The following is a 16,745-nucleotide window of genomic DNA, read 5'->3' as shown; positions in this document are numbered from 1 at the left end:
AGAAAAAGACAGCATTTTATTAGTAGACACCTACTTTAAAAATATACTGTCCTATGACTAATATCGAATCGAAAGTATTAACTTTTTAAAAGTGTTTTTATAAAATTTCATTATTCATTTCGTAAAATAAATATTTTTTAAATTATTAAATTCGTGAACTATAATTTCACCGCTTCAAAATTTGCTTTTTAAACGATTATTTATAAAATACTTGAATATTTTAAATTAATTCTTAATACTAATCCTTAATAAATGTATGTATAAGCGTTGTATGTTGTTAGTTGATGTTAAGGAAAATAAAATGTTGAGGAGACAAAATAATCTCCTCTTTGTCTTATAAACGTTCCCTTTAAACGTTACTAAGAACGTTGCAATCAAAGTCGATTTTAAATTTTCACTCCAAAAAAACTGATCCAAAAGTCAAATCCTGTCTAAATGTATTCAAGTGACATTATGACTATTCTTAATCTTCTGTAGATTAATTGAAATTATAATTTTTTAAAGTATGTACATTAATAATCAAATAAACACCTGCAGTGCTAATCTGAAAGAAATAAATTCGTATCTCATTCGTAGAACGTCAAATATTTACATAAGTTGATACGTTATTTTAATGCATTTAGGCCGGTTCCTCGCCCGAAGCATTCGCATGTAGACGAATTCCCTAAATTATATCTTAGATCGTAACATTACTGGCGATTGCTCTCGAGGGAACCCTTGGCCTTTAAATTACAAGCAATGACACTTTCTGACTCATCACGATATCTGTGATGAGTTTCGATTTTGTCCTCACAGAATAGCACAACTGGGCCATTTGATTCTATTTAAAAATTCACAATCGAAAGCGATACATAGAAAATGAAATATTGGGATCAATCAACGAATCCCAAATCAGTCACTTTTCCGAAAATGTTTCCTACACAAAACTGATAACTTTTAAAATCATATTTGTTTGGGGTATTTTAAATATGTAAATTATTTTAAAAGGAATCATTAAATTTTCCTATAGGAACAGGATTAGTATGACTAGTGTCTACGTAATTATTACTAAGTTTTATGGACACGATTCAAGGTGACTGGCAGTGGTGCAGATTAAGGACCTATTAGATGTGCTTAAGTTATATTATTTATAAGAAAAACTATTTTTCATCTACAAGAGATCATCAAAATTCATAAGCGTATTGAAGTTTCATAGTCGTCAAAATTACAATAGCAAAGAACCGGTACAAAAAATATCCTCCAAAAATATCTTCTTCTCTCGAGTCTTCGCTCAAAATTACTTCGCTGTCTCAAACTTGGGAACGTTGCCAGTGCCGCGCCTGGAAACAAATAATCTTCACAACTCTTGCCTAAAATTTTAATACAACATTTTTTTTTATTTGAAGTGCTTATAGGGATATTACTCAGAAAATAATGAATACTTCTTGAAAAGAATAGGTACCTATAATAATATTACCATTGTTACCTATGTTCTAAATTCTACATTTACGCTTGTCTACCTTTTTATAAATATATAAAAAATATAGTAAAGGGTTCATAGAAAAATACTTGATAAAAAAAGATTATTTGAAAGGTAAAATTGAACTAAAGGTCAAATTTATATCATATCATTATCATCGGTCTTACCCATGAAATCAAACGTTAGAATTGACTCTGCGACGGTGTATCAAACGACTCCTCATTGATGAGCCTCAGTTTAACAGACTCTCTTCTTAAATTGTAACTTGTAGATATGTGACAATGCTTCACATCCACAGTAAGCAAATCTTCATTTAATTCGACCCCACTCTTTTCGACGTCGGCCGCAGCGCTCGGTTTCCTTTTATGTCTAAACGAAGGCGCTCTCTGGGAACTCGACCCTACGTAACTATCAGTCGCCGTATTACCATTAAACGTCTTTTCCGATTGACACGCCCCTAATTGCTCCAGGGGAATGTTGCTTCGGAGTTGCGCGCTCGTGTCAATACAAGGTATCAACTGTTTAAACTCTTTTCTAAAGTTCTCGTTCATCCACGCGTAAATAAAAGGATTGTAGCATGTTGAGGACATTGCGACCACGTGGCACAGGAAAAATACTAGGAAATAGTACTTAGAGTGAATAGCGTATATGTAATAATCGTTATAAAGATTTGTTACGTTTAATGGCAACCAGGATAGCCCGAAAATAGTAACCATCGCGATAAGCATTTGGTTGGTACGTCGTTTTCTATTCTTATCGAATTCCTCCTTCCTAGTGTTCTTGCTGGCAGCTTTTGCTTTCGCCCTGTCATTCAATTTGAAACTGACACAGGTGTAGCAGAAAGCAATCACCGTGAACGGTAGCACGAATTGTAGGATCGACGTCACCGAACCGAAGATTCTCCTCATCCTTTCCGTCGGCCATGTCTCCTCGCAAAACCTTCCAATATCTAAATCGTAATATGTCATAAATATCGCATATGGAAGCGTAACTGTTATAGAAAAAGTCCATATCATTATAATGACTGTGATACACGTTTCGATTTTCATTCTCGGTCGGAACGGATATATTATTACGAAAAATCTGTCAATCGCAATCGACATAAGTGTCAAAGTTGATATGTATACACTGCACCCTTGTGCAGAAGGCATCATGTGACACAAGAGTGAACCCCAGCTCCACGAGCCTCGGAATGAATACAGAGGAGTGAAGGGAACCGCAAATACGCACAATAGTATATCAGATAACGCTAAATTCGTTATGAAAAGATTCGTAACAGTCTGCATTGCTTTGTTTCTGATAACGACGAAGCAAACTATGACATTTCCGAGCAAACCTAAGACAAAAATAATTGTGTAAATGACGCAAAAGAACGCTTGGATCCATTTGTTATCAATGATGTTTTCGTAACCGGGTATCTGTGGAGAGGGAGAAGCCGCATTCGATTCATTTCTGAACTTATCCGTTACATTGAGCGCGTACGGATAACTGAGAGTCGTTTCGTTCATCGTTTTAAGCGGGTATATTTTCCTGTAATAGATGATAGTATTTCCTTCGCTGTCAGCTTTACGAGCGCCGCTGAGATTAAACGTCTGACCTGTAACAAAATAATACAATTTAAAAGAATTCTGTTTTATTGAAACAAAAAAAGAAACATTTTTTCTTCTAATAATTAACAAACACTCAAAGGAACCAAGAAACAAAAGACACACCTGTATACACTGCCTTATTGCATTACAATGTCTAACTCATAATACTTCTTAATATTAAAAACGTGACTCGATTTTACATTACTAAAATTTCGTCAACGAGAGCTTGGATTTGCTTCCTTTCATTTGCTAATACATGAAAATTTTCATTGGATTTGAAATGAATTTCGTTCGCTTCCTTAATTAAAAATAACTTTTTAAACTGGACTGGAATGCAACACCTGATAAAGCATTGATCGATATAAATAACATAAACTAAATGAACACTTTATCTTAAATAAAAAAGAATTATGGTATAGGTTAGCGGACCTATGAGCCACCTGATGATAAGTGGTCACCATCGCCCATAGAAAATGAAGCTGTAAGAAATATTAACTATTCCTTACATCGTCAATGTACCACCAACCTTGGGAACTAAGATGTTATGGCCCTTGTGCCTGTAGTTACACTGGCTCACTCGCCCTTCAAGCCGGAACACAACAATACTGAGTACTGTCATTTGGCGGTAGAATAACTGATCATTGGGTGGTACCTACCCAGACGGGCTTGCACAAAGCCCTACCACCGAATTAAATTTATCTTATGCTCAATGATGATACATATTCTGACGTAGCAGGCTAATGAGTGTCTGTTGAATCAGCTGAAGGTATATACCGCATTGTAACAGTTTAGATAGTTTAGTGAACAGTGTAAGTTCCAAAACTTCTCCTCGTAAGGAACCTCTGTCCTACTGAGGCATTTAGAAACACCATTTTTTAGTAATTATACAAATATTAAAACGTGGATAATTTTAAAACTTCTTTCTAAAAAAAAAAAAACAAACCAATCCTTACAACTATTCTGCTTACTTGATAATAACACGAATGCAAAACCAAGTTTATCAATATAAGAATAAATAACATTAAATGCTTAAATATATACAAATATGAAATAAAACTAGTTACTGTATAAATCTTGACCGCGTGGAATGGTGGCAAGAATGCTAGCAGCATTTCCCCGTTGAATCGCAATTCCGATCCTCTGGGCAAAAAACGAACCAGCCCTCCTGTCACCAGTGGAGGCAATGAGGCGAGGTGTTATACTTTTGATGAAGCTTTTTGCACCACTACTCCAAACAAACTTGATAAACATCAATTAAGAAATAAATATACCATCTAATAGTGATAATCGCAGCCATGCAATGTATCGTACATTATGTTTTATGTTTCAATACTGTGTTTGCTGTTATAAAATAGATTAATGCTCCCCTATTTTTAATTGAAATAAGCCATAATTTATCCTGATAAAGGAAAAACAAAAATAGCGCCATCTAATTTTATCTATTATTTAAAAATGTTCAATTGACATCAAAACCGAGACAAAATTGTTTTAAAATTAAAAAGAAAAAAAAAACATTTTTCCTAAATATATCCTTACTAATTTATTTTGTTCTAAATTTTACGATGACAAAATGTGGCGGGAAAAAAAATAAATGAAATCACTTCCAAATTTAAAAGGGAAGTAAAGAATATTTTTTAAGAAATTATGGCTTTAGCTAAAGCCTGTTTCAGTTATCCCATTGTACTGGTTTTGACTTATATAAATTTCATGAGACGGCGCTAAGGCATCATTCGCAGTTGATTTACGTTACCGAAAGACATAAATCATCGAACAAAGAACAAAAGTTGCTAGAGAAAATGTTGCCCAACTTATAAATATAAAAATGTTGTCAGCCCTTATTACCAGAATTGAATTACGAATTATTTTCCGTGTAGAAGGATCAAAACATATTTTTATGTACTCGCACTTTATACTTCATTCATAAATAAATTAAAAAAATGTTAAAATTTTTATAGAGCTGCTATGGCCATCTAAACCGATGATAGCGAGATCAAACCCAGACAAGCACCACTATATATATGTGCTTAATTTGTGTTTATAATTCATCTCGTGCTCGGCGGTGAAGGAAAACATGGTGAGAAAACCTGCATGTGTCTAATTTCATCGAAATTCTGCCACATGTGCATTTCACCAACCCGCATTGGAACAGCGTGGTGGAATATGTTCCAAACCCTCTCCTTAGTGGAAGAGGAGGCCTTGTCTCAGCAGTGGGAAATGTACAGGCTGTTACTTTACTTTACTTTTTACTTTAAAATCTTTATTATCTTTATATATCTTTATTATCTATTTTTTTATATTGATCGATTTTTTTTTAGTATAAATCATGACCGCGCAAGAACCAGTAACAAACTGTAGTGGAATTCTTTATCGAATTCCAAATTGCATTGCATTGCATTTGAATGCAAAAAGACGTATTAAAATTTTCAAGTGAAACATCTGTTGACGCGCCTTGGGGTAAAACCTCTAAACGGTAAAGACTCGTATGCTTGGACGGCAAACGGCATGACACTCTCTTATGCCGCTCTCTTATGAATGCATGACGCGACTATGAATTACGTAGATTATTAAAAATAAAAAAAAAAAAACATTAAATTATTAACGATTTTTTTTTTATTCTGTATTCATTCACCGGCTATCTTTAATTATAAATTCATTCAATATATCAAATTAGATCACGTTCATCTGGCGGGCGTCCATTTTTTAAATTATTTTGTGACAGCCAAACTTTTTTAATTTATTTTTTATTTGCATTTGTGCCAGTTGTAAAAGACATTCAGATATATTTTTTAATTAAAGACGAATATTTGCGCGTCTTGCATAAATTTATTTTTTAATGGCCAGGATTTATTAACGCGATTTTATACTTAAGAACATATTCGCCGTTTGTAATATTTCGTATAAATAATATGTATGATTATTATATGTAAGTCTTTTTGTTGGTTTTGTAGAAAAAAATACTAATCTTGTAAAAGGTCATTAATTAACATAGAATCGTCATACAATAGTCTTGTATTATGCGAATAATAATAGAGCATGAAGTTTTTTCATTCATTAAAACCTTCTTTTTAAATTCTAAATAATGCACGTAAAATGGAATGCGATGGCATATTGTTTAGTATGACCTGAATGAACTCTTTGACATTTAATTTAGCAGGTCTTACAAAAGGCTATAAATATTGTAAAGTTATGAGCATGTGCTTGGTGCGTTCCTATATAATACTTTATTAAAACGTGAAGCAGAAGTGTTATCAATATACTCGCAAGCACGTTTTCCACTATGAACTTGCGTCACACTTAGCCGAGCTCTAAATATAGCTTCGACATTGTAAGGATATCCTTTTATTAAGTTATTTGTAACTTTATAAAGGTAGCCTACCATCTTACCTTAGTAGCACTTCAGTAACATACGGTAAAAACTCCAGCGCTGGGCAAAGGTTGCTCCTTAAGAGTGCTGATTTCACCAAGTTGTATCTTAATTTTTTACACTACCAACTACAATGATATGATGTAAATTACGTACGTAAAAACTAGTATTTATTTAATAAATATAAGTCCTGGACTACACTTGATACTTGAAACTTGTCACTTGGTGATAAAACTTTATGCAAGCTCATATGGATTGGTCCAAACCATTGATCAGATATTTTATCGCCAAACAGCTTAACACTGTTTGCTTCTGAATGAAATCTTGACTGAGCCAGTGTAACTACAGGCACAAGACACCATCTTATATCCCAATATTGGTGGCACATGGGCGATGTAAGAATCAGTTAATGTTTTTAGAGTGCCAATTCTATGATGACACACCAGGGTTAAAAGTTACTCCCATCTGGGGGTATTTGCCAGTCCCTATATGTGTAATATAAATGGTTTATAATTGAATTTTATGTATTGATCAGTTTAAATATAATACGAGGAAAATATATATAATCGTTTAGTAATTTAAAATGCATACAGCAAGCGCTGATTTGATTTGATAATAATTTATTTTTATGATAACAAAGAACACTTATCATACACTTAACGAAACAAAAACAGCTCGATCAGTTGAAGATTTCTGTTTCAAAATTGAATAGCAAGATTCCACCCGAACAAACAAACTTTTAAATATTATTTTAAAAGAAGTATCAGACTTTTATAATGACGTCATAATTACGGATAGCACATTTAAAGATGTTAATTAATACACAGCAACTTATAATGGAATTCCTCATCAAAAAATCTTTGTAAGAAATTTACACTTCACTCGTAATATTTATTTTATTTTATTCCCTGAGGTTCCGTTGGGTTTCTGGTAAATAAGTCCCTAGGTGACAACGTGGTGGAAATCTCCAGTGTGTCGAACAGGGTAGCGTACCTCATTATAAAGCTCACCGAGAGGTACAGCCTCAAGGTGGTGCAAGCGTACGCACCGACCTCGACACACTCGGACGATGAAGTGGAAGAATTATTCGATGACATATCGAGGGCCCTCCACTTCACCACGAAAACCCACTACAACGTTGTCATGGGGGACTTCAACGCTAAAGTGGGAGTACAGAACTGCAGCGAATCTGTAGTAGGACCCCATGGATTTGGAAGCAGGAATCATAGGGGGCAAATGCTTGTCAACTTCCTCGAACGGGATTCTTCTTGATGAACTCCTTCTTCAAGAAGCAGCCGCAAAGGAAGTGGACGTGGCAAAGCCCCGACACTATGACGAAAAACGAGATCGACTTCATAATGACGGACAAGAGGCATATATTCAGAGACATCTCAGTAATTAATAGGTTCAATACCGGTAGTGATCACCGACTCCTCCGAGGCTCTCTGAATATCAATTTTAAGGCCGAGCGCGCCCGTCTGATGAAGTCCACGCTCCGACCAAAGCTGCTCCAAACCATTGCGGGATTTGAAACATTCCAGTCAATCCTGGAGAACCGATTCGCTGCCGTGGAAACCACAACGGACGTAAACCAGAACCTCAAAAATGTAGTTCGAATTCTCAGGGAAGAAGGCGCGAGATATTGTGGCATGCAGTTAAACCAAGAGATCAGCAGGCGCGTACGACACGACCTCCGGTGTTCCAATACTCTTGCAATAGAAAGAGCTATTGAGCAGAATCGGGGTCTACGGTGTTCGTACAATCTCTTGGAAGGAGCCACCTGACGAAGTTGACCACAGCAAGTGGAGAAGTCGTTTCTTCTAAGCCGGCAGTACTTTCGGAAGTAGAGGACTTCTACGGCCGGTTATACGCATCGCATGCATCTCGACCTGATCCCGAAAATGAGGATCCTAGAGCTACATTAACCGGTACTTAGGGAACTTCAGACGCTTTTTAACTCTGTCCTCTTCGAAGGGAGAACTCCGGAGGCGTGGAGTAGGAGTGTGGTCGTCCTGTTCTTCAAAAAGGGAGACAAAACCCTGCTGAAGAACTATCGTCCCATATCCCTACTGAGCCACGTCTATAAGCTGTTTTCAAGAGTGATCACGAACCGTCTTGCGCGAAGATTCGATGAATTCCAACCCCCGGAGCAGGCCGGGTTTCGGACCGGATACGGCACCATAGACCACATCCATACAGTGCGGCAGATTATACAGAAGTCCCATGAGTATAATCGGCCCCTGTGTCTTGCATTCGTGGACTATGAGAAGCCTTTGACTCGGTTGAAATCTGGGCTGTTCTGGAGTCCCTGCAGCGTTGCCAAGTTGATTGGCGATACATCCAAGTGATGAGATGTATCTACGAAGCGGCCACCATGTCCGTCCGAGTACAGAATCAGCAAACAAATCCCATACCATTGCATCGAGGAGTGAGACAAGGGGACGTTATTTCCCCCAAATTGTTCACTAATGCAATGGAGGATATGTTCAAGACGCTGAACTGGAAAGGACGTGGCATTAACATCAATGGCGAATACATCTCTCACTTGAGATTCGCAGACGACATCGTCATCGTGGCAGAAACGCTGCAGGACCTACAACAAATGCTGAACGAGCTGGCTGATTCTTCTATGCGTATCGGCCTACGGATGAACTTGGATAAAACCAAGGTCATGTTCAATGAACATGTTCTACCGGAACCGACTACGATACACGGTACCGTTCTCGAAGTTGTTCAAAAATATGTCTACCTCGGGCAGACTCTGACGATTAGGTAGAAACAACCTTGAGGACGAGGTGAATAGAAGAATTCAGCTGGGTTGGGCAGCGTTTGGGAAGTTACGTCGAATCCTAACATCGTCGATCCCACAGTTCCTTAAGACGAAAGTCTTTAATCAGTGCGTCCTACCCGTCATGACATACGGAGCCGAAACGTGGACACTCACGACAAGGCTGGTCCACCAGCTTAAAGTCGCTCAGCGTGCTATGGAAAGGGCTATGCTCGGCGTTTCTTTGAGGGATCCCATCAGAAATGAGGTGATCCGTCAAAGAACCAAATTCATCGACATAGCCCACCGGATTAGTAAGCTGAAGTGGCAGTGGGCTGGTCATATTTGTCGTAGAACCGACAACCGTTGGGGAAAACGTGTTCTAGAGTGGAGACCGCGTCTCGGCAAACGTAGTGTAGGACGTCCTCAGGCACGGTGGAGTGACGATATACGCAAGGCGGCAGGCAGGAGCTGGATGCGAGTAGCCGGAGAAAGACCACAGTGGCGTGCACTGGGAGAGGCCTATGTCCAACAGTGGACAAAAATAGGCTGTTGATGATGATGATGATGATGAGGTTCCGTAGGGGGGAGGATTTGCTATGTATAAAAAGCTATTTTAGTGCTATTCCAACCTACAATTTATGTCTAATTTGACAAATTACAGAACCATTTTCCCACTTTCGCACATATTATGTAAGTAAAATAAAGTGAAATAAACAATAACAATTAATGTTACTAATAAGAATATCATTAAGATGGAGTTTTTTTGTTTGAACGAACTCGTATATAAATAAAAATGTTATCAAAAAGAAAAACCGACTTCAAACAAAACACTATTTTAAAACAAATGAATATGCACCAAAAAGTAATAAAAATATTCGCGTATTCAACATATTTTTAGAGCCCTCCTAAGTAAAAAAAAAATACAGACGAATTGATAACCTCCTCCTTTTTGAAGTCGGTTGAAAAACCTTCCGAGTCCGATTTGCGAATGTCGTTGTGTTAGATAATTTATTGTTGAAGTTCTATATTAAATCACGTCACGATCAGCAGAGCGAACAGTGACATTCCTTTTTCAAAATAATACAAAACAGAAATACTATAAAGTCAAGAAAAAGTTAATCATTATATTCGAAGGTACTTCAAGAATTCGAATGCTCAACTAAATTATGACCATCATAAAGTAAGGATCGGTTCCATCGTCAATTCACTTGGCATTGATAGCTTTAATGGCTCAATTCACCGGTCCAACTGGCGGCCTTCCAACAACAATCGACCACATTTTCATATCTACTATCAGCTAAATACGACGTTGTTGATTTGGATTTGTTTTCGCAGTGCCATAGAAAGCAAATCAATTTCGATTGTAGATACAAAAAACATAAGTCAGCCCCGGTCAACAATGTCGCTTACTCGTATTTAACACACTTTTTTAGAAAAAGAAAAATACCTTTAAAACATTTAATATCAAATCCTACTTAGTCTTAGTCATCAGAATTATTTATCATTTTTATTACCATTATATATGTATGAATAACTATTTATTTTTATTACTGGAAAATGGATTGAGGAATGCATATCTCGTACATACAAGCATTTTTAATAGTTGACTTATGTTATATGTATCCTCAATCTAATTTTAAGTCAATTGTTAAACTATTACAAGAAATAAATATCTTAAAAATCATAATAAATACATACGTTAAATTAATATAATATTTTTTCTTCGGTTATTTTGCAATCACTACATAGTACAACACAAAGTCGCTCACCGCTGTCTGTCCCTATTAAAAATATATTTAATAAATACTGATAATTTTAGGAGTGTCTAATGTAATGTCGTAAATAAATAAATTATGTAGTATATTTAGTATCAGTATTGCACACGTGCGAAGCCGATACTATACTCATAAAACTCACTTAAATTCAAATCAATCAATTAATCATTTATGTTTTTGTGTTATGTGTAAAATATGTATATTTACAACACGCACATCTCCCAGGGGGCAAGTAACAGCCCGTTAATTCCCCACTGCTGGGCTAAGGCTTTATCTGCCATTAAGGAGAGGGTTTGGAACATATTCCACCACGCTGTTCCAATACGGATTGGTGGAATGCACATGTGTCAAAATTTCGATTAAATTAGACACATGCAGGTTTCCTCATTATGTTTTCCACAATATATTCATACATATAGTGGTGTTTGCCTGGGTTTGAACCCGAAATCATCGATTAAGCTGCACGCGTTTTAAGCATTGGGCCATCTCACGTCATCTCTCCCAGGAGGCAAACGAAACCACAGTGATCGAATGAGAGTTTGTTACATGTAATTTACAGTGTTACGTATAATTTATCCGACATGAGCATATTTAATAACGGTAACTGTTCTTATCCCATATATAGAGACAAATCAAATATTTGTCCTGCCGTTTTCACTTAAGACTGAGAGAAGAACCAAAAATATGACGTATTATTATTTTTACCCTCCTTAGAGTCTATCTTATTTGAAACATTTCTATAACAAATTATTGTTTTTGTTATACCTTTCGACATCTTAATACAAATATTACTCGACTTACTTACTTACTTAATCTATACTTATAATAAAATTGGAGTGTCTGTTTGTAATATTGAAATATCCTTTTTTTGCTCAATGCATATGTATACACGGTACATATACCAAAATCACATTTTTACAATTTTTGTCTGTCTGTGTGTGTCTGTCTGTCTGTCTATCTGTTTGTTCCGGCTAATCTCTGGAACGACTGGGCCGATTTTGACCGATTTAATTATTCAAATATTTTTTAAGATATTTAGTATAACCAGCTTCATATTTCATACCTTAAACATTTACATACATAATCTTTGGATGAACTAACAATTCATTATAATAAACAAAACAAACAGACAGTAAATTTTAACCTGTTATTAATGACTCCAAAACTCGTTGACCATCTATCAAGCAGCAATTATTTTTACTATAATTAAACTTCACCTACATTATGTAGAAGCTTAGCTAGGGGTGTCGATTTTATTAATAATGTGACCTACATTATTAATAATCCACACCTCCTGCATATTAATTCATATGACAAAATTTATGATTTTTCAGGAGAGCGATTTTTTACTTTCATCTCTATATTGCTCAGCCACCAAATACAATTATCAATTTTGGATCAAAGCACCGATTGTAGGTTAGAGATTATTAATAAGGCTTTAATTGAATGAAAAATATTTTAGTAAACAATGGGTAAAAATAAAATATTATGAGTGAATTCTTGTTGCTACAATGTCTTTAATTTGAAATTAAACGACGCATATAATCGTAAGTTTTAATTACTAAGTATAATCCACAAATTATTGATATTTAGTGAATAATTAAGAAATGGAAGAAGCATACTAAATAATTAATAAATAATTTTCAATATGAGTTAGGATTTTTTTTATGGTATAGGTTGGCGGACGAGCATATGGGCCACCTGATGGTATGTGATCATCATCATCACACATAGACAATGACGCTGTAATAAATATTAACTATTCCTTACATCGTCAATGTGCTACCACCCTGGGGAACTAAGATGTTATGTCCCTTGTGCCTGTAGTTACTCTGGCTCAGTCACCCTTCAAACCGGAACACAACAATACTGAGTACTGTTATTTGGCGGTAGAATAACTGATGAGTGGGTGGTACCTACCCAGACGGGCTTGCACAAAGCCATGTCATCATGGTCATCTTGACCGATTTCAGTCAGGGCAGTCAATTTCTAGGGAAATGAAACAACTACATAAGACATACCATAGTGCACCATTGTGTGCTGACGGATGAACTCTTTATTTCAATGGGTATAACACAATGGGATAGCTACACGAACTGAAAGACTTTTGGTGCAGGAACAATTTCTTTACGTACTTTTTGGAGCAAATCAGACTAATTCTAACCTCCAGACTTTGACTGTCTGAGACTTTGACGACAAGAAAACCCAATAACTTTTTATCAGTCCAACATTTTGTTTGGAGGACCACGGAGTCTATAGCCATGGACCAACAAGGAATACCAAAGAGACAGTAATGTTAGGATACATTTAAGACATAAAAACAATATCATACTTTAGTTTAGGTCCACAGCTTCACCCATGTTCTGGTATTGGTAATAAAAAGAACCCTGAGTTATTCCAGACCTATATGCTTCATTTCATTAAGATTCGTCCAGTCATGCTGGCGTGATGGAGAACATGCCTTCACCCAAACAATCGCACTTATCACTAGTTACATGTTTCATTGTTTTTATTTTTTATTTTTATATTTGAACTTTTGCGAAAGTATGAAAATATCCTGATTTCCGAAACCAGATATACCCATATCTTATTGATTTAATAACATCATATTTGAATTTGGAATTAGTTATTTGAAAAAAAGAAACAAATCAAAAATTAAAAAAGAAAATCCAAATGAAATCATTAAAACAAAACACAAGATACTATCTGTGACAAGGGGAAATTGTTAATGTTTTAATAATATCAAATAATCAGGTTACAACAGGGCTTGCTAACACGCACAATAAATTACTAGAATTAATTTAACATGGCTTTTACGAGTTTAGAGTGTTTATTTAATTTGTCCGTGGTAAAATCACGGTTAAATCAAGTCCGAGCAACACGCTATTTTCAACGACTACATCAATAAAACTTATTTAGGCGTGTTATTGGTATTACGATTCAAAAGACGAGTATATAACAAATATAAAATTGAAAATGGGATAAAATATGAATCAAATATTATAATATTGTAATTATGTATTTTTGATTATAATTAATCCATTTAGGTTTAAGCTGCGGTCATATTTTCCACACGTTTTGAGGTTAGAATCGAAATTACTTACATATTTCAATCACTCCAAGCAAATTAAACACCAATATCACAATATCACATAGTGTTATTAACAAAAATATGATACGAAGCAATTATTACTTTTAAAATAAGATAAAAACGAAATAAACAGTATTTTTATTTACTAAGAGCCCGTAACCCGATGCCATGCGCGGGTCGGGTTGGCGCATGCGCGGTAAAATGTTCCCAGGTAATTATTCCCGTTAAATTTCCGTTTACGGCAGCCCTGCGTCGGCTGTATTAGGGCTTGGCTTGTTTGATGTCGAATTATCGTGATTTGATTTTAATAACGTTTTTCGATTATTGAAGAATTTTGTGTAGACGTCTCTGATAAAAATTTGCAAAGAGGGCTCTCCATATACTAGAAATAAAACTTTAAAATCATTGTGTATCACGCATTTTGTTAAATTTGTATGTCTGTTACCTCTTCACGTTTAAACTGCTGAACTAATTTTGATGACGTTTAGTTTGAAGACAGATTGAGTGCTGGGAATTTCGGAAGGTTAAAACCTTTTAGGTTTTTTTTTATTAACCCCTCGAGGGATTGAAAATGAAGTTGACTGAAATATAACGAGGAGTAAGGCATATACTCGTTATTAGAAATAACGATGTTCAAAATATAATTCTAGTTCATAATATTTTTCTATTGATCTTTTTTGAAGTAACTTTTTCGCCTATCCTGTGTTCTATGTCATGCATGCATATACGATAAAAACATAAACAAATCCTAATGAAACTCTTGATGCTTCGACAAATATATACATAGGTATATCAATTAGATGTAATTAAAAATCAAAACTAAAATTGATAATAATTCTTATGTTAATAAATGTTTTAAAACTAATTTACACTTTTAAGCTTAAATGCAGTATTACTTTTGTAGTCAAACTTTTGTAGCACGTAGAGAGTAAGATTACAATCGTATTGAATGCAACGTTTTAAATTGGAAAGTTTGAAACGCAGAGTTCTCCTTTTCAAACGTATTCAGTTTGGGTTTTTTTATAGTTATAAATAAATAAATAAGTATTGGAAAACATCACATACATTACTCTGATCCCAATGTAAGTAGCTAAAGCACTGGTGTTTTTAAAAATCGGAAGTAACGAAGGTGCCACAAACACCTAGACCCAAGGCAACATAGAAAAAACTTTTTCTACATTGATTTCGGCCGGAGTGACGCGCGTGCCCATGAAAATCACACACAACTCGTCCACGGAGGTCGTCAGTTGGTTACTGCTTTCTTAAATTAAAAAAAAATGTATCGATAGTCCACGTACATCACGATGTGAAGTTTTTGCGTGTGCCATTGTGCAGCGGACGCGGTACGGAAGCAGCGACAAATGTTTTCCGACACGATATTGCGCTACGATAAGCCCGCGTCCCACTGTTTAACTTGCATAATAGTCTGTAATAGTTTTCAAATTTCATTTTTAATTTCTTCCATTCCAATTCCATTTAATGTTGTCTTAAATTTTCGCGATTACACATTGAAATAAAACTAGTTATAGCGGTAGACTGACGAGTAGACCCGTGACCACGAACGCTGTAAAGTGCTCGAAACGTCGGGATGCCAAAAATAATTAATATACGCGATTCAAATCCGTTATAACTAGTTTTATTCCAATTCCATTTTTTTTTATATTTTGCCTTGTCATAATTTATGTTCACCTACAAACATCAAACTTTAGAATTTAGAAGTCACCATTACCTTAAGGTAAGTTCTCACTAAGCCTATAGATATTGGTTCCTTTAGAAACTATAATAAATCAAAATCAAAATAAACTTTATTCAAGTAGGCTTTTATAAGCACTTTTGAATCGTCATTTTACAATTAAGTGAAGCTACCACCGGTTCGGAAAGTAGATTCTACCGAGAAGAACCGGCAAGAAACTCAGTAGTTACTCTTTTTTAACATTTAAAAAATACAACGTCATGTTAATTAAATACAATTATTTCAATTAATGTATCCTGCTTGGAAGTCAACAGGTATTAACTCCACGCTTTTTTATCATCTACAAAATCTTGTATCGAATAGTATGCTTTTTCTACCAATGTATTTTTAACAAACGATTTGAATTTACTAAACGGCAAAGTTAAAAATTTCTGCGGAATTTTATTATAGAAACGGATACCTTGCCCCAAGAAGGATCTATTGACTTTACATGAATCAGCGGTGCTTGCCTGGGTTTGAACCCGCAATCATCGGTTAAGATGCGCGCGTTCTTACCACTGGGCCATCTCGACTCTTACCCGAACTTACTCGAACTTACTTACTCGAACCGAAATACAAAAATGCATAAAAATTCAGAATTTATTTCAAAACAACCGAAATAAAATGACCAGAATGGACTCTACTGGAAATTCGTGTTCGAACACGAACGAATTCGTACAAAAGGTCGCTCTCTCGCTCGCTTAAAATTCCCATAAAATTGATTAAAAATATTATCCAATGTAAAAACTACATACTTAATTTCATACTTAATACAATGTATTACAATGTACATATAATAAAATTGGAGTGTCTGTTTGTAATATTAAGAAAGCCCTTTTTTACTTAATGCATATATATGTATATACGATACATAATATACCAAAATAAGATTTTTTACAATTTTTGTCTATCTGTCTGTCTTTCTGTTTGTTCCGGCCAATCTCTGGAACGGCTGGACCGATTTT

The 16,745-nt window shown here is 35.3% G+C and overlaps 1 protein-coding gene across 1 annotated transcript; it reads right to left on the bottom strand.

The window, feature by feature from the left end:
• Positions 1 to 666: 666 nt before the first annotated feature.
• LOC124536309 (prolactin-releasing peptide receptor-like) lies at positions 667 to 14,213 on the bottom strand. The gene is made up of 3 exons (XM_047112829.1): positions 14,062 to 14,213; positions 1,627 to 3,056; positions 667 to 1,319 (listed from the first exon to the last, which is right to left on the bottom strand). The coding sequence occupies exon 2, from the start codon at positions 2,965 to 2,967 to the stop codon at positions 1,642 to 1,644; it is 1,326 nt and encodes a 441-aa protein (XP_046968785.1). The 5' UTR covers positions 2,968 to 3,056; positions 14,062 to 14,213; the 3' UTR covers positions 667 to 1,319; positions 1,627 to 1,641.
• Positions 14,214 to 16,745: the final 2,532 nt, after the last annotated feature.

This window comes from Vanessa cardui, chromosome 16 (assembly GCF_905220365.1).
Source record: "Vanessa cardui chromosome 16, ilVanCard2.1, whole genome shotgun sequence".
Classification (NCBI taxonomy): Eukaryota; Metazoa; Arthropoda; class Insecta; order Lepidoptera; family Nymphalidae; genus Vanessa; species Vanessa cardui.
This window is presented reverse-complemented; position numbering and strand designations above follow the sequence as displayed.